This window comes from Peromyscus californicus, unplaced genomic scaffold, assembly GCF_007827085.1.
Source record: "Peromyscus californicus insignis strain IS unplaced genomic scaffold, ASM782708v3 Scaffold_14__1_contigs__length_90479793_seg_2, whole genome shotgun sequence".
NCBI lineage: Eukaryota > Metazoa > Chordata > Mammalia > Rodentia > Cricetidae > Peromyscus > Peromyscus californicus.
In genome coordinates, this window is record NW_026294436.1 from 8560996 (window position 1) to 8586615 (window position 25620).

The 25620-nt window shown below is 44.4% G+C and overlaps 1 protein-coding gene across 4 annotated transcripts; it reads right to left on the bottom strand.

Moving 5' to 3' along the window:
• Nucleotides 1-1531: 1531 nt before the first annotated feature.
• Insig2 (insulin induced gene 2) lies at nt 1532-25508 on the bottom strand. Of its 4 annotated transcripts, none has more exons than XM_052736754.1 (6): nt 25398-25508; nt 17107-17489; nt 8615-8739; nt 4680-4846; nt 4401-4500; nt 1532-3168 (listed from the first exon to the last, which is right to left on the bottom strand). In XM_052736754.1, the coding sequence occupies exons 2-6, from the start codon at nt 17348-17350 to the stop codon at nt 3127-3129; spliced, it is 678 nt and encodes a 225-aa protein (XP_052592714.1). In that variant the 5' UTR covers nt 17351-17489; nt 25398-25508; the 3' UTR covers nt 1532-3126. The 4 variants fall into 4 exon arrangements, with proteins under 4 accessions (XP_052592714.1, XP_052592716.1, XP_052592715.1 ...); XM_052736756.1 differs by lacking the exon at nt 25398-25508 and adding an exon at nt 25230-25251; XM_052736755.1 differs by lacking the exon at nt 25398-25508 and adding an exon at nt 19845-19949.
• Between the last annotated feature and the right edge of the window lie 112 nt (nt 25509-25620).

Consider the following 25620-nt stretch of genomic DNA (forward strand, 5'->3'; position numbering starts at 1 on the left):
CCCAAACCTTCTTCCCCTCCATTAAGGCACACTCTGGCTTCCTCCTGTTCCTCTTTCTCCAGCTTCTCTGCCCACATTCTAGAATGCCCTCCAAGGTAATCCCATCCATCCCCACAGTCTCCTTTATTGTCACGTACAGGTGACACCTTAGTTACATGCAGTCACCCAAATGCCAATGTCTGCATTTCTCCAAATACCCCTTACAAACCTCAGTGTCAGCACGTCACAGCCAACCCCCTAACTGCCTTCTCTGCAGGCCTCTCTAGGTTTAAGGAAACACCACCTACCTCTCTCAAGCCCCTTGTAATCGAGGTATGGTGGTGAATGCCTCACGCGCACACAGCACTTGCAGATAGCTACAGGAGGATCAGAAGTTCAAGTCATCCTTCGCTACATAGAAAGTTCAAGGCTGGCTTGGGCTACTTGAAACATCAAGTAAAAAAGGGAGAAAAAAAATTTCCAGAACTGAAGACATAGGTCCACAAATTGAAATTGCACCCTGAATCCCAAGTTAGAAGAAAGAAATCAGAGTGTGTGTGTGGTGGTGGTGAAGCCTGGAGGGTAAAATCAAGTTAAAACACCCAGAGTGAATGACAAGCTTGTCTACAAAGCAAGAATCACCCTGAGAACACGGGCAAGTTCATCTTCTGCAATGTCAGACCACAGAAAACAGGGTTGAAAGTCTTCAACGGGAGGGCCAGTGAGAAAAAGTTGGTTCCTGCAGGCTGTGGCACACAGTGGCACACTCCCAAACACATCAAGTGCCAGAGGAGAAGGGAGGAAAAGGTGGACCCAGAATTCCAAAGCCTGGTAAGGGCTTTTCCAGCCACACAGGGCTTGAGATTACTGCCCGAGGCATCAGAGCGCTGCCTCGTGCAGCACACACCGACTTCAGGAGACTGAGCAACCACGAGTGCAGAGGATTCGGTGAGACTGACTCTGTCTGCACCTCACCTCGGTAAGAGAGGATGTGTGAACCCTCTGCATTACCCACAACGCCCTGGGCCTCAGTGGAGGGGGATGGGGCTCAGTGTAGACTAACATTTAAGCAAAGAATGAGCAAGGGCTAGGGAGAGGGGGCTCAGCAGGGACGGCACCTGCCCCACAGCCAGACCACCTGAGTTGGATCCTCAGAACCCATGAAAAGGTAGGAGAAAGCCCACTCTGTGAAGTATCAGCAGGACTCCAACTAGGGAATTTTCAGTTTTCTCAGAATTTAGTCTCAGTTTTCAGAGGCCCAAATTCCTAAAAGTTCAAATAATGAGAGCAGAGACACACCATAGACAATGTTTGCCATATTTCTAAGTGCAGAAAGATTTGTGTGATTATGAAAATAATAAAAACCATTTTATTTTTACCAGAATTATCCTTTCTTGTTTATCATTTTCATTTGATAACCCTTCTATCCCAACGGATTTGCTGAGTTTTCTTTCATCATTTCTTAGCATATCCAACCACCTGTATTAATTTTATAAGATTAACCTACAGTTCCATATCTTAATATTTATCATGAAGAAAAAGGACTCACACATGGTGATAATTACATATTTAATACATCTTGCTTTCAACAGCAATTTTCAAAGAAAACATATCATATACCTTATAACTTATTAAAGATTTTATAGTGTTTACAAATTTGATTCTAAAAATAGACCTTATTTATTCTAATGAACAGCATCTGAAAGACAGACTAATAAACGATAGTGGTGTGTTCTCCACTCCTGTCATTGGCCTTGCATACACATATTGTACATGGACACTCTTGGGATGCTCACACCCTTAGCCTGAGAACACAAAGCACATTACACTCTGGTGTACAAGATTTCAGCACTGCTTTAAAAGAAAAAGATTTAAAATATCTACTTGACACTGTAGGAACGCATGGGCACATGCACACACAGACACATGTATACATTTTCTCTCACACATTCAACACATAAGCACACGCACACCACAGTACTTGGAATCATTTACCCTCGTGTGCCAGATAATTAACCATTTCAGAAAGGAAGAGCGAGTGGAAAGTCTGCTGATACACTTAAACCGTAAGTAAATGGCAGGAATTGTTAATGAGATGTGCCAGGAAGCTCTGTGAGTGCTCTCTCGATTCACTCTCCAAGGACGGAACCATTCAGCAGCAGACATCAGCACACAGGGAGTCCTGCCTGCATCCACCATCCTCAGACTGCACTTGTGAAGGCAACAGACTCAGGCCTCCCAGGGCTGGTCGGTTCCACGGCCCGGCCCCACCAGCATGGCTTGCTTTCTAGACCCAGTAGTTCAGAACCTTCACTTTGATCCATGTGCCTGGTGTTCCTTAATCATCCATGTGCTAAAGCAGTGAGCTTCAGAACCAAGTAACAGCTAATATCACTTTGGTTTCTGTGGCAGAGAAAAGGCCACACAGTATTCCCCAAACACATTTATCTAGTCAAATCTCCTAATTTTTAGTTATGTTTTTCCAAATTGAGACTCAAAGTAGGTTAATGCTGGTAACGCCCCGACATCACATATACCTCTGGTAAAGTCTGTCAACATAGAAAAGTAGTCTTTGGATGCCTGCAGTACTGCAGTTGAACACCATCTACAGAAGTTTATCGCTAACACAGTAAGATCGAAACTCTGAAACAGAGACCAAGCACACGCGGAGTGCTCATAACGCACACAGCTGCTTAGAAACAGGAAAAGGCACGACAGTCAGTGAGAGGTAAGACCAGCTACCCATTTGCTTTCTGTTCGGTTTGTTTTTAGCTTTCTTCTTCTGTTTCACTAAATTTCTAAATTGTTCAAAGCATTCTTATTCTCTGTGACAGTAATAGCATAGTTTGGCACATCAACATTGTGATACAATGCATGGTATGTTTAAAAAATTTAGAAATTTCATGTACTCATAAACATATCTTTCATGTAGTGCACATATATCTTACATTTATTGAACTCAAACACCGAAAGGTTGGTAACTGATTTACAGAAGCAATCACAGACTGCAGAAACGTGTGTGTCACCCACACACACACACACCATCAAAGAAAAACTGCATCCTCGCAATTTTACAGTCCAAAGTTTCGTTGGTGTGCCTATCATATACACGCCGCTTCCTAGAGAAAAGACTGATTTTTGCCTTCTTCACTCTTGATGAGATTTTTCAGGAATAACTTTACATTCATACTGCAAGGTTAAAAGGTCAAAAGTTAACAGATTTAAAATCACTTGTGAATTGCAACTTCCAAACAAATTACAATGCTATAAAAATGAATGTCTTAATCTGTTCACTTTATTCCTCAGAGAACGAAGAGTTACACAATGGCATTCTCAAAGTGAAAAATCTACAGGCAGCAGTGGAGGACACAAAAAAAAAACATAATTTCCATACTGCAGGCTATAGGAGCCGGTGATGCAGGGAAACCCTGAAATACGAAGGGCACAGTGTGTCTCTTCTATGCTCATAGATCAGCCAAAGGTAAGCCATGAGTTTCAGGACAGTGCTGAATTTAAATCATTATTTCAAATCACTCTATGATTTAACAAAAAAAAATATATATTACAATATAAAGGATCGAAATTAAAACAATCTTCTAAAAAATATAGCTACCAAAATGAATAGTTGAAATTCAAAGGAAAAGAAACACAGCGTTAGAACTGGGTGTTCAGATTATCAAAAGGACAGCAAGTCAATCACAATTCTCCCAGCTGGCCAAACTCAAGTAAGAGCAATTACTGCTGTGGCCTCTGAATGTTACTGTGTAACTCTAGCCCCATGACCTGGGTTATCAGTATCTTTTTCCATTCATAACTAAAATGAGCATCTTGATTAGCTTGAAATAGTCGTAGTTTATAAACACTATAATATGTCCTTTTCATTTTCAAAACTGTTCCTTTATTAGGGGCTGAGGATGTGGCTCGGTTGATAAGAATGCTTGCTGAGCATGAAAAAGGCCCAGGGTTCAATCTCCAGGACCACATAACTCTAGTGTAGTGGTGCAGGCCTGTAATCCCAGCACTCAAGAGGTGGAAGCAGGAAGATCAAAAATTCAAGGTCATCCTAAGCTATATAGTGAGTTCAAGACAAGGTGGGTTACTTGAGACTGAATCAAGAAAAAAGAAATAGTTCTTTGTTAATGGACTAGAAAACTAAACTAACAAAAACTAAGCAACAAGAATCAAGTATCACTATACAGCTAACAAATTCTACCATACCACCCATAACCTAGTTTTCCTCTTCTCTCCAGCTGTTCCTTAAGTATCAATACTCCTCAGATTAAATTCTTCCAAATGATTTATTTCAATGAAAGTACAAGAGAGTTCAAAGAACACTGTCTTCATTGAGGCGTTCCCTTGACCGATGGCCATTTTGAGGAATGGTATCATGCACCTCACACACTCCATGGGCCTCAGCTTACCATTGCCAGTTGACGACCAATGTTTCCCATTGTTATGCCTCCAGCAAAAAATATGCATGGCAACCAAGAACGGACATAGAGAAAATCTGGGGATGTGTATCTAGAACAATAGAAATATTTTAATAACCCACGGAGCAAAAACAAGGGCACTCAAGACAAGCATAACGAAAGTAAGTGATATTGTACGTTAAACTGGCGAACTCCATTGAGATCCTCAATTCTGAATGCAGTTTCTGCTGATTTACATAGCAACCAGGTAACAAGAAGGTCAATACTTACTGATAAACACCATTGTAGACTAGCAGTTGGGTGACAACAGTTGCTAAGAAAGCGATTCCAACGCCAAGGCCAAAACCACTTCTAGATCTGTCAAAAGTCCACCACAGCCCTACTGACAGTGCGGCCAACGTGAGAGAGAACTGGAAGCTGTTGTCAAAGTCTACTTTCTGAGACCTGTGCTAAGGAGCCATCACAAAATAAAGAAGCAGGAACCATGTCTAAATTCCAAATGCAGAGGGCATTAACAGATCCCACCTTCTTGTAACCCATCCAGGAAAAAAAAAAAAAAGGCTATACACATTCCTAATTGTAAAGTCAGGCACTCTTTAGGAAGTGCCTTTGTGACTGAACATGTAACTGTGCACTTTGGATAGTAGTGCTAAAAGAACACACCTTTAAAAAAAAAGAAAGAAAATAGAAAAGAAAACGAATAATACTTCTCAAAAGGATTTAGAAGTACTTGAAAATCATACAGGAACTTGGAAATTGAAGAGTTGACAGCTATTAACAGGGTACCACACTGGCTGTGTGATTTACTGACAGACACATTTTATAATAATGCAGTTCAGAACAAGAGCACCAAGGACACAGCATCCCTTCTATTATGTCAACTGCTCTGGTTTTAATTTGTTGAGGATAAAGCCTTGAAGTGAACATTACCTTCTCCCCTGCCAAAGTATTCTAGTGCCTGCGACTTTCTAGCAGGGCACTTTGCTCTGATGATATTTTATTTCTGGCACACACTTAAGCATCTATTCACAAATATATGGCTCCTTTTACTCAAAAATCTCTAAGCAGAAGGAAGCTTTATGAATTCAATTTTCTGATTTTTTTTTATTTTTTGTTAGAGGATTACACTAAGAAAATTAATTCTGAGTGTCATTAAAAGGGAATTTTCTATGCCTCAAAGGCTCCACTTTGGCTCTGTAACTGCCTCCTTGTTGGACTAGAGATCTGACCAAACTAACTGGCCTTGTCAGTACTACAAAAGTCTCTCATTTCTTTGCCCCCAAAACATGCCTATGAAGCCATTTCTGGATTCCAGGGATATCACACTTTACCCCACCATTCCCACATTCTCACTAAAGCAGCATACAAAACCCCTGCTTGCCAAGTCCTCAGCCTCTGAGGACAGCTGTATGCCACTTTCTAAAGATCAGTCCTTTTGAGTGACTGATTTATCAAGAAACTAACAGTCCATCTGGGAAAGTTTCTCTCTTCTTTTAACTGTCCTTGTACGTACACTCTAAACACAAGGTTCTCAGCACTGATTCCTTTGTGCAAGAGGCATTCACATAAATAAACAGCAGGAGACAATAGTAATGGGGTCCATCTTGCTAACTAGATTAAGTTATTTAGCACAATAAGGAGGCTTTTAGGGTAAATCAGTCAAATATATCAATTTCAGAAGCTATACCTTGTGGTTTTCCAAACGCTAAGTAACCTAATACGAAAAGTCTTTGCTATAAATTTTGTAAACATCTTCTATTTTCTTTAAAGGGTAGACGTGACAGCTAAGATTGCTATGTTTAAGTATTTCATGTAGAAACACAGGGAAAAGGGAACAAAGCCAAAAACACATATTGAATGCTAAGGCTTTTAAAGTTGGAGAAAGGGCTGTTCAAACTCCTCCACCTAAGGAGCAAACACAAGGCTGGGAGACGGCTCAGTGGGGAAAAGGGGCTGCTGTGCAGGCAGGAAGACACGCCAGGATCCCAGCACCCACATGAGAAGCTGCAGGGAGAGGCAGGCAAAGATGTGGGAAAAAGTCACAGAGACGCTTGGCAGTTTGTAAGCCAATTTTAAATCTTTAAATTAGAGAATTAGAAGAGCGATATCCTGCATGTCTGGATAATGCTGCGCCTGAGAGCCAAGAGCTACTAAATGAAAACCCTAGTGCCAAGTGTGAAACACTTCCTCATGAGTTGTTGGCCAAAGAGGCCCCAGAGGCTTCCAAGACAATTCAGGCTCCTGCTATTCCTCTTGGTTACCTACCAGAACTAGTTGGTGATAAGACCCTATTGCTGAAGATAACATAAGGTGTAATATATAATTGCAAGGTGAGTAGAAATCAAGCCACAACTCAGCTGAAAGCTTGCCCCTGCTGGCTAGCTTTCATAAGGCTGAAGGCAAGGCGCTATACTAGCTGGTGGGGGAGAAAAGGCATCTTACTGACCTGTGAGCCCTATGATGTACAATACCAACCTGCTAGGCCAGGTACGTGCACAGGTGCAATAGTGGTATCCCGGTTATGTGGGCACCAAGCACTCTCTTCTTACATGCCAAGCTCAGTCCACAAGGGAGAATTCATACCTGTACTAAACGCAGTCAAAACCCCAAGGCTGTGGGGGACTTGGGTCCTGGAGGTGATCCTGCTGCTGTCAAGCTGTCATGGTGCCACGCTGTCTCCTAAACATTTACATTTACCCCCATAGATAAATGCTACCCCCATCCATCCTTAATCAGATAGTCTCTTTGCAATGAAATGAATGGGGGATAAATACAAAGACAGATGGTTGCTCCAAGTGCCAAGAGTAAGGGATGAGTGAGTGCTTGGTCCTACACAGGACTCTACACTACTCCCTGCAAGAGTAAGGGATGAGTGAGTGCTTGGTCCTACACAGGACTCTACACCACTCCCTGCAAGAGTAAGGGATGAGTGAGTGCTTGGTCCTACACAGGACTCTACACTACTCCCTGCAAGAGTAAGGGTGAGTGAGTGCTTGGTCCTACACAGGACTCTACACTACTCCCTGCAAGCTTCACAGGTTACTGTAGAAGGGGATGTGGAGAGGATAGAAGGAGCCTGAGGGTGAGGAGAAGGGCGGGCAGTGAATACTGTCTTCTGGACATGGCACAGCTCATGCAGAAATGACTTCACAGGCATGGCTGCCTACAACGGGCCTACTGATAGCCAATCATGGCTAGAGAGAGGCTCATGGAGTCCTTCCTCCACCTCTCCCTGATGAAGTCCTGGCTACTGATGGACTGTGAGGGAGAGCAAGTCATCCTCTTCAGATGTGTACACATTGAGGAGCCCACCAAGCTCCAAAGAATACTTCCAAAGGATACATCCACTGCCACACAGGTGAAATCCCGGTGAAATTCAGTGGATATCAAAACAAATAAAAAGAAAAAAAATGGACACGTCAAGGATGGGGGGAAAGGACGTGCAGAGAGGAAAGATAATAAAGAGAGGGTGGGGTCACAGCCTCAGAGTGTGCTGTACACACAATGTATGAAACTGTCCAAGAACAAGCTCAATAAAAAGTATTAAAATGAAAGAAAGATAGAAGTCAGGATGAGACGCTGAAGATCACTGGTAAGGATCCAGATTGCATTGATACAGGTTAGCAAGTTGGTTACACTGTTTCCAGATGAAAAACACAAAACAGAAATGTTGAAAATAAACCCCCAAACAAACAACAACAACTGCACAGGAAACTACGCCAGAGGCTAAAGCGGAAGGGCTGAAAGTCAAAGCCAGCCGGGGTTAGCTAGCACAGTGAGACCCGATCTTGTGGAAGTTGGGGGAGCAAGGGTGCTTTCTGGTGTTGAGTAAAACCAATAAATGTCAGTATAGCCTCTTTAAAACTGTACTTTTAAAAGAGTACCTAAAACTATCTTACTCGCAAATCCTGAGTCCTTACCTGCAAATCCTAAGAGAAGAAAGGAGGAGGGAGGGGGGTTTGAAAATGTACCTGTTTCATTTTTGAATGAACAAAATTACATGTAAGGAATTAGCAGCCTCACAAGTAGAGTTTGGACATGGAACTGCAAAGGAGCTTAAGCAAGGCTCTACCCCTCCGCCAACCTCACACTTGCTACCCTGGTGTCTCAACAACTGGGTCAGCACCGTGTTGTGACAAAGTGAGAAAATCCGAGTTGACTACAGGGGCTGCAAGCCTCATTACTGCATGTTTCATAAAGGATACAGCACTGGCGTGATTGATACCCACGAACACCGCCACGCAGCGCATGACACTGGACCACTCTCTCTTAAATTTATGTGGTTCTCCTAGATGCCTGTCAATGCAGGGGTACAACAACCCAATCACAGCTGTGAAAAGAAGAAAAAAAAGTCAGTCAGCACCAGCACTGCACGGGCAGCATTAACGACACAACTCACCACAGCCACTGCCTGAATTCAAGGCTCTTCAAAAAGAAAACTGTATCCGAATGACTGAGCGATGCTGGCATCTTTAAACTTACCTTCCAAAGGAAACAGGAGGAGCAGCACCCCTGCAGAGAGCTCTGAAGAAGCTGCAGCACTCTCAAGGCTACACACACTGGAAGAGGTGGGAGGCGACTCACAAGGAGCCAGAGACACTCACTCAGTAGCTCCTAACGGTATCTTCGAGACTTGAAAGCACCAAGTCGGTCCACGGTTACCCTCTCCTCACTTAAGTATGCTACTTATCACAAGCAGAATCTAAAGGAAGCTAGGCAGCTGGCCTGTGAACTCACACAGCAGCCTTTCCTACACACCAGGCTCCCAGGGTCCCGACTGCCCTGCCCTGCCAGCCTCCTGTCTGCACCCAGCACTCTCTCCTGACAGTCTTTCACCCCATCCTTCTCATAGCACCACTCCAATGACAACAAAAGGCTGCAGGCAATCGTCCTTCTACACGCAGAGAGAGGAAGGGCACGGGGTGCACAAAAATTACAGATTCGCTAGGGATGACAGTACACACCTTTAATCGCAGCTCTCGAGAAAAATTTCAAGGACAGCTTGGTCTACTTAATACATAGTCAGACCCCTGTCTCAAAAACAAACAAAAAACTACAAATTTACAGATAATATGTAAGTTTGCTGTTAAAAAGTAAGAAGAAAACCTCAGTGTGGTTTTTGCTTTGGGAAATAACATCTTGACTCCTAACTGGGTAAGTAATAATAAATACAGTACCTGTGTATAAGATATCCACGACTAAAACCTCAACTATTCTCATCCTATCCCTAACTTTACTTACCAAATCTCAGCATTTTACTCACTTAGAAGACATAACATTTATGTGTATGTTTTGTGCATGCTCAGGAATGTGTTCTGGACCATGTGGAGATCAAAGAACAAGCTTAGCTGTCACTCCTCAGCCACCAGCCACTTTGCTGTTTGAGACAGTCTCTCACTGCCCTGGAACTAGGTGAGTGGCCCAGTAAGCCCCAGAGACCCACCTGCATCCACCTCTTCTGCACTGGAATACAAGCACGGACCACCACGCCCAGCTTTCTTTCTTTCTTTCTTTCTTTCTTTCTTTCTTTCTTTCTTTCTTTCTTTCTTTCTTTCTTTCTTTCTCTCTCTCTCTCTCTCTCTCCTTCCTTCCTTCCTTCCTTCCTTCCTTCCTTTCTTTCTTTCTTTCTTTCAAACATGAGTGATGAGTGGTCAAACAGAGGTCCTCACGCTCCCAAGGCAAGCACTTCACTGACTGAGCCAGCTCCCAAGCCCACAGGAAAAATATATTTATTTGCTAAAGATTACTTCTTAAATTTGTGTGTATGTATGCATGTGTGCCTTTTAGTACCCATGTGCATTTGGGTGCCATGGAGGCTAGAAGAAGACCCAGGATCCCCTGAATTACAGGAGGTTGTAAGCCAATGTGACCAACTCAGGTCCTCTGAAAGAACAGTAAGCACCATCTCTCCACATAAATACACACCCTTTTAAAATTTAAATATAAATTTAAAAAGTAAAAAAGAAAATGAACACTGGAAACCAACTAGTGTTCAAAAGCCACAGGCGAGTAGAGCAATGGAGCAGTGTGGGAAAGAGATGACCAGCTCTATGCTCTTTACACCTTAGCTTTAGCTGGGAACAGGTGGTTCACAGGCCATCCTGAGACCAAAGCTCAGCAATGCAGAGAGCTCCAATGGCCGCTAGAAAATGTAAGTCTCAGGGCCTGGTGACCGCTCTAGAAAATGTAAGTCTCAGGGCCTGGTGACCGCTCTAGAAAATGTAAGTCTCAGGGCCTGGTGACCGCTCTAGAAAATGTAAGTCTCAGGGCCTGGTGACCGCTCTAGAAAATGTAAGTCTCAGGGCCTGGTGACCGCTCTAGAAAATGTAAGTCTCAGGGCCTGGTGACCGCTCTAGAAAATGTAAGTCTCAGGGCCTGGTGACAGCTCCGTTTGTGAGTGCTTGCCTCGCGAGCCCAAGGAACTGAGTGCAAACCCAAACAAGAAAAGCCAAGGTGGACTGTGTCTGAGGGGTGACAGCTGAGGTTATCCCTGGGCCTCCGCATACATACATGCATGCGTACCTGCACATGCTTCTACATATACATGCACACACACAAAGAAAATCCATGTTATGGTCCTATTTAAAACGCACTACTGAAAAATCCCACAGGATGAAGTGACAGCATTTCTAAATTTCTACATGATTAAAATGACAAGCATGCCTAATAATTGAAACATGTCTAAATGACACTTTTTCCTCAAGGGGTATCGCAAACACTCATTTGCCTCTCCATTCCACCACTCTCTACAGAACACATGCATACACACATACAGACGCATACCGATGCTGATGCATCCACCCATCACCCCTCTACCATCTACCATCCACCTAGCCACTCTCTATCACCCACTGTCATCTATCACCTATCTAGATATCAATTAATTCTCTCGATCCCCTGCATCTTTCTCCTGTTTGCCTGTGGCTGAGAAAAATCCAACCAGAGCAGGCATTCCAAGTCAATTTTCCTCAGCAGCTGATGCCACAGGTAAAGAATTATCATACACAGATGCTGACATGTACGTGCAAAAGTGTAAATAAGTAAAACTGACTCTGTTCCTATGCAAGTGAGAGACAACTGAGAAGAGAAAGGGAAAACACAAAGAAAGAATTTAAACGGCCATGCTGCCACCTTGGGATTTGCCAATAAAAAACCAAGTCCGTTGAGTATGCATGGTGCTCAGCTGCTTACTGAGAGGGAGAGTTTGGGGAAGCTTGTCACTTCCCATTAAACGTCTTTCTTTCTTTCCTTTAAATAAAAGCATGGCAGTCTGATAGGAATATACACAGCGCAGTGCGGATCCACTGTCTGAGAGCTCAGTGGAGTATGTCTGGGCTTCCTCTTCTCTCTGCACCATTTTAAAAAAAAAAAAAAAAAAAAAAGAGGCTTAAAATCATGCTGTGTAAAATCATATGCAAATACAATCCTGCTTAATCAGATGGTTCTCTGATGTAAAATCACGTGTCTTCTGATATCTTTACGTGATTCCCAGTAACAATGTGCCAAGAGCAGAGACAAAAGGAGTCTGTGCAGCACCAGTAGTAAGTCGTCACTCTCTCAGGGGGGTGTGCTCGGCGCAGCGAGGCAGGAAAAGGAGCACAGTTAAATTAGACATCCAGCAAGGAGGGGGCTGAAGACAACCAGACCACTCAGCAAGACACTCTTCCACGGGAGACACAGCAGAAGCAGATCATGTCTTCACTCAGCAACACTTAAGCCCCATAATGGATCTTGCTCTTGGTATTTGCTGGGGATTTTCAAAGGGAAAAAAGAGGGCTGGGGAGATGTCGGAGTTGGTGAAATGCTTGCTGTGTGAGCCCAAGCACTGGAGTCTGAGCTCCAGAATCTACTTTAAACACACACACACACACACCATACACACATATACAAACATACACACCACACACACATACACACACATGCACAAATACACAAACACACACACCACACACACATACATCACACATATACACATCTCACACACACACACCACACACACACATCACATACACATCACACATAAACACATCTCACACACATACATACCATACACACTACACACCACACACACACATCACACATATATACACACATCACACACACACACACACACACACACACACACACACACACACACACACACACACCACACACACACACACACACACACACATGCAGAGACAAGTAGATCCCCAGTGTTTGCTGGCCAGCCAGCCTCCCCTACTTGGTGAGTTCCACACCCGTGGGAGACTGTCTCAAAAAACAAAACAAAAAGGTTGATGGCATCTGAGGAAGAACAGCTAAGGTTGTCCTGTGACCTATACACATAAACACACATACACACACACAGACATGTACACATTCATAAACAAGAGCTGTGTTTTCTCGGCAAAGTGACACACCACTCCTGAAGGCTGGACCAAGTGCTGACAAGCTGCTGAGGGCTTTCATCTTGTTCCTGCACATGAGCAGGGTAAAGTGCTGGGCTGTCTGGAAAGTTCCACAGAAGTGACCCTGCAGGCAGAAGCATGGAAACAATTCTCTCCTCAAAGGAGGTGCCTGAAGGAACCAAGGCACAACCAGAGACAAGCAGCATTACCAGGAAACTGTAAGGTTTGAGCATGAAGGGAGGCATGGAGCCCAGAAAGGCTCAGAGTATTATAAAAACAGCCCAAAGTATGCCACAAAAGGCTTTAACCCTGTGTATGTTCAAGATAGGGCTGGGTGGTGGTGGCGCATGCCTTTAATTCCAGCACTCGGGAGGCAGAGCCAGGCGGATCTCTGTGAGTTTGAGGCCAGCCTGGGCTACAGAGTGAGTTCCAGGAAAGGTGCAAAGCTACACAGAGAAACCCTGTCTCAAACCCCTCCCCCCCCCCCCCCAAAAAAAAGATTGGGAAAACCATGCCACCACACTGTGTGTCAGAGACAGGCAATCATTCTCACAGCCCAGAGTGCTCAACAAAACATGGAGGCAGGATGGGTCAAAACAAAGACAGAAAAAAATGACTAGTATCTCCAAGCCCAGGGGGTGGGGCCAGGACCACCAAAGGGAACCCTGTGAGCTGTGTGGGCTCACCATGGAGGTGGAGCGGGGGAGGAGGGTCCACCAAAGGGAACCCTGTGAGCTGTTCGGGTTCACCATGGAGGTGGGACGGGGAGGATGGAGACCTCACTAGGAAAGAGGTAAGGAACTGCTTGACTAGAAGAATCCTTTATATGACTTTCACAGGTCTGGCTACTTGTGACTTTGGAGACAAGCTCTCTACTTCTTTTAGCCACAATACAGCAATTGTCTTTTAAAATATGTATTCATTGGTGCTAGTAACAGTAAGCCTCTAATCCCAGCACCCAGGAAGTGAAAGCAGGATAATCAGGAGTTCAAGGCTAGTCTCACCTACAGAGTGAGTTTGAGGTCAGCTTGGGATGCATGAGTTTTTTATTTCATGGTTTCAAATATAACAAGACTATAAGAAGATATCCTTTAGAAGGGTTCCTTGATGATCTCAGAGACACAAATTTTCCAATTCCAGCTCTGGTGCACCACACATAACACCAGCCTTCCTAAGCTCTTCCTAGACCTCTGTGATGAAGACATCACACACTTTGGTCACAAGGCATGGAGAAATCAAGCTGGTGCTGACAGGAAGCTTCCTCCATGCTGGCTAGCTTTCATAGTACTAAAGGTGCTGTGCAGGCAACGGGGGTGGGTGGGAGGGGGGAACTCATCAACAGTCTTACTTAGCTGTGAGCCTGTGAGTTACAGTAACTGGCATGGGAAGATCTGCCCATGGTTACAATGATGGCAAGAATGTTAGGGTGATCCCTAGAAGAAAATGCATGCCGAGAACATAAATCTGGCCAAGAAGCCAGAGTTAGGGAGCTCATGACCCCCAGAGGTGAAGCTACTCCTATTATTTTGCTAAACGGACATACTATCAAGCTCCCCTCTAAACCTGTATCTATGGCCGTAGATTAGTGCAGCTATCACATCTCACTGGGGAACTTTCCTTGTGTAGCAGATGGCAGTCAACACAGAAACATACAACCAGTGAGAGCGCAGAGAGAAGTGTCTGCAGAGCGCTCAGGCACAAACGGGACATCTGTATCACAGCCCCTCACTCCAAGGCTTTAAAGCCATCCAAGAAGATAGTGGAGAAGGACTGTGGGCACCAATGGTCAGGGAGGACCCTAGGGAGACAACTTCCGGACATTACAGGGCTGTGGCACTAGTGAACAGCAGCTGCGGCTGCCTGCTCAAGATGACGCCTGCCAGCATTCCAGCAGGGAGCAGGGGACACTGTCCAGCTTCCACCCCTAGCTGAGGAGCTGCTGACAGCTGATGGTTGCTGAGGGAGGAAGAATCAGTTTTCTGTAAGCATGTGGCCCCAAGTAGGGTAGCCACTACCCAATGGCTAGCTCCACATCCTTTAGCATATGGGAAGTACAAATTGTACTTGGAGTCTGTGAGATTCAGAAAGGAGGTAGGGTGAGGATGTGAAGATGGGATGGGGGTGGGAGGTAAGGGAGGAGTAGGAAGTGAATCTGATCAAAATACACTGGACGGGATGGGTGTGGTGGCACAGACCTTTCATCTCAGCACTCAGGAGGCAGAGGCAGGTGGATCTCTGAGTTTTGTCCAGCCTGAGCTACACTGTGAGTTCCAGGCCAGAGTTACACAGCGGCACCCTATCTTAAAACAAATAAACAAAAAGCAAAATCCCGTATGTATGAAATTCTCAAAGAGTTAACACAAATATTTACGTGTATATACACATGCAAGTAACATTACGTGGACAGAGCAGGTTGTGCTTACACATTTAGGGGTGTGTGTGTGTGTGTGTGTGTGTGTGTGTGTGTGTGTGTGTGTGTGTAAAACAACAATTATAGAAATAGAGGCCACAAATTAGAAAAAGCAAGGTGGGGTACATGGGCAAGGCTAGAGGAAGGAAAGGGAAGGGGAAAAATATTTTTTAATTTCAAAAAAAAAATTAAAGAAATTTTCCCAAAAAAATCCTCTTAAAAAAAGAAAGAAGATGAAAGGAAAGAAGTGTGATCCACAGAAGCTTGTGAGACATCCCAACAGTGCCTCAAGAAGCCATCAGCTTGCCAGGACCACACTAGAGGGACAGGTGACTCCTGTTCCTTTACAGTAAACAGGATGAGACCCTGAAGTGGATAGTTGCTAGATCTAGAACCCAGGTGATCTGCATCCTGGAGGAGACAAGAACTAGAAGTTTCTGGGAAATGTTTTCTCTTCTGAATTTAAATGAAGGAAAATACAGGTAGGTCAGCAGATAGAGTGAGAAGATACACATTCTCTTCTCTACTTGGACCATTACCCAGGAAAACCAGGACGAAGCACCGTGAGGACTTCTCTTAACTGAGGGCTCCAAAGGTTCCAAGGCTACCTGAGCCACGTGGAATCTGACTGTCCACATAGTAGGGCTATGTTACTGTCCAGCAGGTTTCATGAAATTACTTGAAGACATCCCACCAGTCAACCTCATTCTTGGACAGATACACCTGCAATCTCTAGCTCTGGGATGTAGGGCAAAGAGTGCCCATGTTGTGTCGCAGAGTACTCCTGTATACTAAGGACATATAGAATTACAACCATTTTCTCCCACATGGCTATGACCACTTTCTATTACTGTATTATATAAAGCAGTGTTGACCTATTGACCTTGTCATTAGACACAACTAAAGAGCTGTCCATTACAGAGCTCAGCATCATTTGAGCATCTGGAAATGCTCTACTTGGCCATCAACAGGCCACTACTGAAAATAGTCAAAGTCACTAACAGGATTATCAGGATTTTGTGCAAAGATAGTCTACCTCATTGATCTTTTCAAGTATTTACTATTCTTCTGGTACATTTAAAAACCAGGCAGCAAACATAAAAGCATATATAAAAATATAAAAATACATTAAGTTTTCAACTTGAATAAAATTATTCCACTTATCAAATTTTTATCTGCTTCAAACATAAAATTATAGCCCATACATCAAAACTTTTAAACAACAGTGAATTATTACCAAAATAACTTAGTAATATTTAGATGAAGTGAGAAAAATGAGAGATGTTAACTGCCCGACCCTGAAGAAAATGAGAATTGGTTTTATGGTTAAACACTGAAGGCAGAGATGATCCCGGAGGACAGAAAGCAGAGCCCCTGCAGCCTAAGGCTGGGGGACAAAGGAATGGAAGAGAGCACAAAAGAATCTGGGAATGACAGAAATGCTCCACAGCTGGGGGGCGGGGGGGGGGGGGCACACTACATGATGGCATACATGTGCCAAACATATCCAACTTCACTCACAGAGTCCACTGCACTCTATTTAAACTATATCCTCAGCTCGAAGGGTAAAGTGCTGTCCACAAAAGCGTGAAGCCCTGAATTCAGATCCCCAGCACCTATTAAAAAGTCATTATGGTGATACACACCTAGAATCCCAGTGCTGGAGAGATGAAGACAGGCAAGATGCCAGTCTACCCAACTGGTAGCATCCAGATTAAATGAGAGAGTGTCTCAGAAAACAATTGAGAGAATAATTGAGGAAGACCCTCAACACTGACCTCTGTTTATGCAGCATACCCACACACATGTGCAACCCTCAACCCCCGACACACATCTGTCACTTAGACAATACCCTATTCATTTGTAAGCAACACAGAACACAATGCCTCACACATACCTGAGGCTGTGCCGCAGCATGGTGGTACCCACCATGCAGATGAAAAGATGCTGGTGACCACATCAGGTGGAAAAAGTGTCACGTTTCTCTGAATCTGGAGCAAGTTCAACACTAAGGCAAGGAAGACTCCAATGAAGAAGAGCACCACCCCTCGGATCACCACATTCACACTCTGGCTGGTGACAGAGGAAATGTAGGGGCCACACTTTTTGGGCCCAGGTGACTCGGTCTTTCCTTCCGCCATGGTTTCATAAGTCCAGTAGGCCTAAGCCGTAAAATAAAATAAGGCTTCTCAGTGGAAAAGGTGAATTGTCTGTGAATCGAAGCAGACCAATGTTTCAATGGTACCACATCTTGTCTGAACGTGGAACCTACCAGAAATCCTACAAGAGAAAAGAAGAAAAAAATCAGCATATGTCTGATACATGACTGTACAAGTTTTCACACTTCAGTACTAGGTAGGCAGATACGGAATGAAACAACAAGTTTGTATACTAGTTTATTTAAATTATTTACTCAATAAGAAAACCCTTTAAAAGAGCCTTTATATGCATGCTGTAAAAAAATAAAACATAAAGTGCTACGTGTATATTTACTAGGATACAACAGGTGACTTAAGAGACCTCAGCCAGAGAGCTAGAGAGATGGCTCAGCACTAAAAGGTCTTGCAGAGAACCTAGGTTCCCAGCACCTACATGCAGCTCACAATGCCTGTAGCTCCAGTTCCAGAGGAGTCGATGCCCTCTTCTGGGCTCTGTGGACAGCAGGCATGCATATGGTCCACATACACACATAAACACTTACAAACATAAAATACAAACAAATCTTCAACGTCTGAAATGACAGCTCAGCTAATGAAGTGTTTGGAGCACAACCCAAGTCCGATCCCCAGCACCTACAGGAAAAAGCCGGGTGTGGTGACTTGTACCTGGGATGCATGCCAGGGGTGGAGACCGGGAGACAAGAGGATCCCTGGAGCTCACTGGCTGCCTGGCCTAGCCCTATCTCAAAATATCAGTGGAGGACAACAGAAGAAACCCCGCGTCTAAACACACACACACACCCCTACCCCTCAGCATTAAAATAATAGAGAAAGTTTTCCCTACCTCAGAGAACAGCCAACCAGGTAATCCAAAATACTTCTACTGGGATCTACAAGATGAACACCCACATCTCTAGATTGTCTGCATAAACTCCACCCCCTCAGTTGCAACTTAATATCTTTTTTTTTTTTTTTTTTTTTTTTTTTGGTTTTTCGAGACAGGGTTTCTCTGTGTAGCTTTGCGCCTTTCCTGGATCTGGCTCTGGAGACCAGGCTGGCCTGGAACTCACAAAGATCTGCCTGCCTCTGCCTCCCGAGTGCTGGGATTAAAGGCGTGTGCCACCACCACCCGGTACAACTTAATATCTTATACTTCCCCCAAAAATACCCAACATATTCTGACTGAAGACAATGGAGTTTTTGATAATAAAATGTGACTTGCTCATGAGGACAGTGTCCACAGAACAAAAACGACCCATCCCTGTGTTTAATGCTTATATTGCTGAATTTTTGCACCCAAGCATCCTTTGCAAACCAGCCCAACAAGCACCCACCTACACATATACCAGCCAGAAAAGCCAGACCTCAACCCCTCTTCCCAGAACCACAGCTGTGCCCCCAACCCACAGCAGTGTGGTCAGCCAAGGGCTGCAACCATGGGGTAACTGTGAGGAAGCAGAGGAAGCAGAGGAAAGGCATCAAGATGTGCAACACAACCCAGTAACTGCCTTCTGAGGGTAAGGTTCAGTGTTCGTTCACTCCTCTAGAAAAAATGACTGTTGGGGTCCAGCTGGGGTCTCCCCAAGACTGTTGTGTTGACAGTGTAGGCCTCATTGTGATGATGAGATCTTTAAGGGTAAGGTCTAACCTAGAGGTGGTGGTGGGGCAGCCTGGGTGTGGCACATTTATGGTGATGATCAAGAATACAAGGTTACCCTCAACTCCATAGAAAGCTAGAGGCCAACCTGGGCTATAAGACATCTTTTAAAAAGGGGAAGAGACACACACCAAAAGAATGTTCTTAGGCTAGTTGGGGCCATGGCTCCGGGAGGAAAGAGACTGAGACCTCAGCCCCTTTGCTCCCTAGCTGGTAATGTGATCTCACCCTTTCTCCCACACTCCTGCCTTCGAGATCCTTCCCAGAGCACAACTGATGCTAGCCAGATATGCCCTTGGATCTCCAGAATGGTGAATAAAATAAACCTGTTTTCCTTACAAAGTTAGCCTGCCTTCAGTATTTCCTTGCAGTAACACAAACTAATCAGTCAATGCAGTGATCGTTCACCTGTGTTAAATCACGTGGGAGACTTTGCATGTCCCTTTCCAAGCACCTGACACACGTGATTCACTTAACCCTCACAATATCCCTAGAGGATGGTGACCATCCTGGGCTGTGACACTGTCTCAAAAACTAAAATAACAACAACAACCCTCAGAGCTAAGTATAATTACAAGTGAGGCAAGCAAAGAAAGGTTAAGTCTATGCACCTGGTAAGAAGCATAGCTTGAATCAAACCCATCACTCAACTCCCTTGCTTTCTCCATGATGGTGAGCTTCTCAAACGGCCATGCACCTTGCTCTCACTGAATACTAACAGTTCTGAAATGTGAAAACACTAGGTTGGCATTTTGCTTTGTCATTTATTTTCATCTTAATCAACTACACTCTATCTTGGGCGTCTCTGTAAGTCAGTACCTAAGCGGCACGTCCTGTGACTATGTGAGTGGGCAGGCTTGCCACAGTGCACATGTGGAAATCAGAGGACAGCTGTGGATGTCAGGGCTCCTCTTCCACCACGTGGGTCCTGTGGAATCAAACCCAAATTGTCAGACTTAGCACAGGCTTAGCTTTACTGAGCCATCTCACACAGACAGAACTTCGAACAGCTAACTCGTAATTATCTGTAGAGTTGCTTTATGGGTTATAAACTTTTTACGTCGCTCTTATTCACCATTAGATCTCTACTGTATCTCTGCATGTAGCAATCTTCCTGCTTAACCCACAGGGATAGGTGCTCCACACAGTTGAAGTCAGGTTCATTCTTCTAAGATCAAACTCTCTTGGGCTCAGCTCAGCAGTCCTTTGAAAAGGCAAATCTAATCATCTAAAATACACTGCCTCTAAGTTTCTAATTTTCAAAACTACCTTAAACATAAATTTTGGAACAAAATTCAATGTCTCAATTTCAGAGTGGTGCTTATGTATGGTCCACAGCCATTATGGGCTCAGCAAGATGGCTCAGTAGGTAAGGGGTCTTGCCACCAAGGCTGATGACAGTGTTTGATTCCCAGAATCCATATGGTAGACAGAATGAACCAACTCCTGCACATTGTCCTCTGAACTCTACACATATGTTGCATGTGCATGCCCACACATGTAAGCACACACAGAGATGCACACACACAATACATAAATGTAGTAAGAAACTTTTAAAGAAATTGCTATTATGAAACAGAAAACCTAAAATTTTCAATCCCATTTAATGAACACTTAAAACAATAAGCTTTGTTTTTTTTTAAGGTGGGGTTTCACATAGCACAGGCTAGCCAAGGTTGGTCTTAAACTTCTGATCCTCCCACCTCCACCAACCCCCTTATGAATGTACCCCCTACTCCTGGAGCTGAGATTATGTGTGCTACCAAACCCGACTGTGCAGTGCTGAGGCCCAAGCCCAGAGTCTTTCCTCATTGAACCATCTCTCCAGCCCTACGGAATGGAAATATACATACACTACATCAAGGTGAAAAAGATGCTTTAAAGTAGAAAACAACAAAATACCACAAATGGCTCCCTTCCACACTGCATGCAACCAACAGTGTGCTCTCCTGCCTAGACTCTAAGCAGGCATAGCCATCTTAGCCCTCCACACAGCATGAGTAACAGAGTCAAGAAACCACTTGAATCAAGAACCCATGAATCTTTCCAAAGTGGAATTAACAGCAACATATACCTTTGGTTCAACAATATTTTTAGAAAAATAAATTATTTTAATTAGCTAGTCCCATCCATTTCCAGAGATAGCTGGCCAGAAACTGCCAGCGAAGCCTTGTTGAGTTTAGGTCAGGCGATCTCTTGCTGTGTGGAAACTGTTCTGAGCCTGGCATATTATTTAGCATCCCTGGCTCCTGGCCACTAAATGCAGGCCTCCCCTGCTTGTGATACCCAAAATTGTACCCACAGTATTTCCCAATCCCCTGAGGGAGGTTCTGTCCTCCAAGGGAGCTGCTGATTACTGGAGACTCTTTCCTCACCCTGCCGGTCTCCTGAAGACCTTGGGAGCCGTTCATTTGTGGTTTTTCCACTGCTGTTTATTTGACCTTTCCTGGCTGCCCTTCTTCAGTTCCTACTTCACCCCCACAAGTCTTCTTGAAAAAGAACACAGCATTTGTTTCATGTTTATTTGAAGCAGAACCAAAGGACTAACTGTGGTTACATCACAGCACAATGATATATAATTACCAGGGACAAAAATAAAGGCTACAATACTTCACCATCAATGTCCTAAAATTTAAGGACTGGAAGGGGGCCAGGAGACCATCTAGTCCATGCAAAGTAAAAACAAAAAAGTGTATGTATGCATTTTTTCAGAGTTCATACACATACTCAAAATTCTCCAGTATCCAAAGTCAACAATGGGCCATCAAGCCAGGCAGGCAGGCCGGTGTGGTGGCCCAAACTTGTTGAGGAAGAGAGGGAGGCAGGGAGGGAGGGAAGGAGGGAGGGAGGGGGGTAGGGGGGAAGGGGGGGAGGCACAATCAACCTAACTGTTCTTTCTCACTTTAATAGTGTCACAAAGTCTTCAGGTGAATTAACAACTCCAGGAAAGAGTGAATTTAGCTGGGCATCCTGGAGCAGGGATACAATCCCAGCACTTGGGAGGTGGAGGCAGGAAGATCTGGAACTCAAGGCTATTGTCAGCTACACAGTAAGTTCAAAGCTAGACGTGGAGGCATGAGACACTGCCTCAAAACACAACAAAGCGCAGTGCAGTACTGCATTTGGGGAGCAGGGGGTTGTTTCTGGATCTTTCTATGACAATTACATATAAATGCGTACAATAACCAGGTTGGTCAAACAGGAAATCCCAGAAAAATCTTCACTACCTCCTGGACAACAGTGGAGTTTCTATTAGAAGAAAACCATGTTTAATGGCCTGGGGAGGCGGCTCCGGGGTAACAGATCCAGAAGCCCAAGGTGGAAACAAAGAATCTACTCCTCAAAAGTTGCCCCAGCATCCACACATGTGCTGTCTCTCCCCCACATATACACTGATGGTAACAGGAATAATAAAGAAAAATTGACAAATACAGTTAAGAAAGCATGCTTATAATCTCTGTACTGCACTAGGAGGGTGGGGTATTTTAAAGGCTTTGGGAACAAATGTAGCGTCATTTATTTTAAAGTCCCTTTAGCGAGTCACATTTTCTTAAAACAAATGTAACTATATTTTTAAATATTACACTTAAATCAAATGGAAATTTGGTTCTCCAAATTTTTAAATTTTATCAAAAAACTTAGATTATTACAAATAATTTTAAAGCACAATACCTCAATGGCTCCTGATGAGTCAATGTTAATAAATAGTCAGATGTTTTTAATTCCCATTGTACAAAGTCAGAGAGGTTAATCTGTAGTTTTGTTTTGTTGTTTAAAACAAGATTTCACTATGCAGACAAGGCTGACCTCAGATCTCTTGATTCTCCCTCCTTGTCTTCCAGAGTGTGGGGATCACAGACTTGGGCCGCCAAACCAGGCTTCAAATAGGCTGGGAAACTGCGAGATGGCCAGGTGGTTACCAGGTAGCCATATTTGGGCTAACCTGGCAACCTCCGTGAACAAAGTCCGCTCCACACTGCCCTTCACAAACACCTCATGAACAATGTAGGTGACGCACAAGAAACTGCTTTTAAGGTCCTATTCAGGAGCTACTATTAACTAAAAGACAATGCTTTGCACAATCTAAGAGAAAACTTACCAGAGGACAGGCAGTATTCTACCTTGAGCCCTGACCTACAATTCCCATAAAGTATATGAATGAACACAGAAAAAGAGTTCACACAGTTTTGGCAAGATCCATGACAAATTATCAAACCTGGAAAAATAATGTCCCGTGTGATTCGTGTTAATGGACTAATATCATTACTTTCAGACAAAAGAGAGGCATAAGTAATTCTAGGCATTTCACAAGTAAATAGAAGTTTATGTTGGCCCCCAAAACAACTTATAGGTAATAAGCATTTGAAAAAAAACACACACAAACAAAATAGAGGAACAACCAGTTGGAATCTAGGCTTTGTTTTTGTTGTTGTTGTTTGTTTTTGTTTTTGTTTTGATTGTCTTTGAAGCAGGGTCTCATTAGCCCAGGCTGACTTCAAACTCAATACATAGCCACAGATGACCTTGAACTTCTGATTCTCCTGCCTCCACCTCCCAAGTACTGGGATTTCAGGCATGCACCCCCACACCTGGTTAAAATCTAGTAACTTAAGGACCATTTGATTATTAACAATTATAAGCAAACAAGATTATTCATTTTCCAGCAATTAGTGGTCACATTGGTAAGTTTTTTGCATCCGCTGATGAGTGCCTCTTCAGGGAAAGAGTCAGATACATCACCAAATAATAAAGGTAAATTACTACCGCCCTTTTTCTTTTCAACACATGCTGCGCTCATTAAAACAACATTCACAAAACAGAACAAGCACCAGCATTACAAAAACACAATTCAACGACACGGTTTAACCCTCCTTAAAGAAAAGCACATAGAAAAGACTCTCAGCCTAGATGCATTTGAACTCTGGAGAGAAAAAAGTATGCCCTGAATATACTGAAGCTCTTTTCTCTCCACATTAAAACCTAAATACAGAAAAAACTAAGCAAGCAACAGTCACATAGCTTACTGCTTTAAACAGAAAGTTTAGTCCTTGAAAATGTCACTCTACTGTTTGAGGGTAATTTTCTGGAAACAATGAAAACACTATTCTTACTGAACTGCACATTGTCTTTTCCCTTTCAATGTCCTCATCTAAAAACACAATTATCAGTTTAAAAAGCATCAACCTTTTCCCCAAATACAAATGATTCACAGACTGGTCATTCCATAACAGATTGTTGAGCTGAGTACCACGAAAACAAATAAAACCACTAGGATTACAAATCCAGAAAAAGAATGGAGGAAGAAAACAGGAGAACACCAGCTCATTGTTTTCCCTACAGGGCACTGAGGAGTAGGGGGCACCCCTTTATTCGTTTTCATTCAGTGGTTCACCATCAGGGCCAAACCCCAAAGGTGAGGGGGTGGGGGTGTAAACGGGACACACACGGCATGGAAGCCTTCATTTTTTTGTACCCAGGACTGGAGCCTGTCTTTCATTGGCACGGTCAGTTTCCCTGCGATGCCGATGCTAGCCAGCTTCAGTGGCCCAAATGTCAAGCCTATTTGCTCTTTCTCCAAGAATTTCCTCACCAATCCTACAAAACAGCAAGCCCTTCAGGGTCTATTTCCCCCCACGACATAGCTAACACCACCCCCGAACAACTTTTCCCAACATTAACAGGACTCGAGTTATTTTCACTCAAGTTTTAACACCCTTTTCACGTCCCTAGCCCCATCCTCAGCAAAGCACTGTTTTCCTTTACCAGGCAGCTCATCCCCACTGAACGACCCTAAAAACCCCATTACTGTCACCAACCGACTTCTAGGCCCTGGCAAGAGCTCTCTCTGGCTGAACCCACGGATCCACCTAAAAGGGTTTCACTTCCGATCCCAAATCCCTACTCTTTAACTGAGTGTCCTCTTATTTCGGTAGATTCTAAACTCACCACGATTATGTACCTAATTTCGACCCATCCCCTGTACAAGCCTGAGTCTTTCTCCCTGGCTACAAGTCATCCAAGTCCTGTCAGGTGTACGCTAGACAGCCTGTCCATCTCCGTCCCCAAACAGACCTCCAGGGTCGCCCTTCCCGCCGTCCTCCAGCCGTCTTCCACTCGGACACTCTTCCTCTGTCCGGAGACCTCGGCGCCCCCTAGAGCCTGCCCCCCGCCCGGGCCCGCTGCCCCCTTCTAGAGCCCGCTGACCTCTCTCCAGGTAAACCGGGTCCCCTCGCCCAGCAGGCCCCACCTGCGGGTCCTGGATCCCCCAACACCTGCCACCAGGATGTCCAGCCTGCAACGTTAAAGCATAAATAGCTCCTCTTCCCGAAAGCCACGGCATTCCTCGAGCCGTCCCCTTCCAAATAAGCTCACCTGCGCCCAGCCGGGAGACCCCCAATTCACCCCCGCCTCCGCCATCTTCAGGGACCGGCCCCCGGACCTACTCCCCTCCCACAGCTCCGCCGGAGCCGCACTGCGCCTGCGCGGACCGGGCGCTTTGCGCAGAAGGTAGGGGCAGAGGCGCTTCCGGTTGCGGCTGCGCGCCCCTAAAGACGGGGCAAAAGGACTTCCGGTCTGCAGGAAACTCCGGGCTGGA

Excerpts from the sequence above, each read along its gene's own strand:
- Insig2 (XM_052736754.1), bottom strand. The coding sequence starts at position 17,350 with ATGGCGGAAGGAAAGACCGAGTCACCTGGGCCCAAAAAGTGTGGCCCC. Across the intron at positions 8,740-17,106 it reads ATGCTGCGGCACAGCCTCAG|CTGTGATTGGGTTGTTGTAC; the intron begins GTATGTGTGAGG and ends TTCTTTTCACAG. Across the intron at positions 3,169-4,400 it reads TTGGTCGTCAACTGGCAATG|TATGAATGTAAAGTTATTCC; the intron begins GTAAGCTGAGGC and ends TTAACCTTGCAG.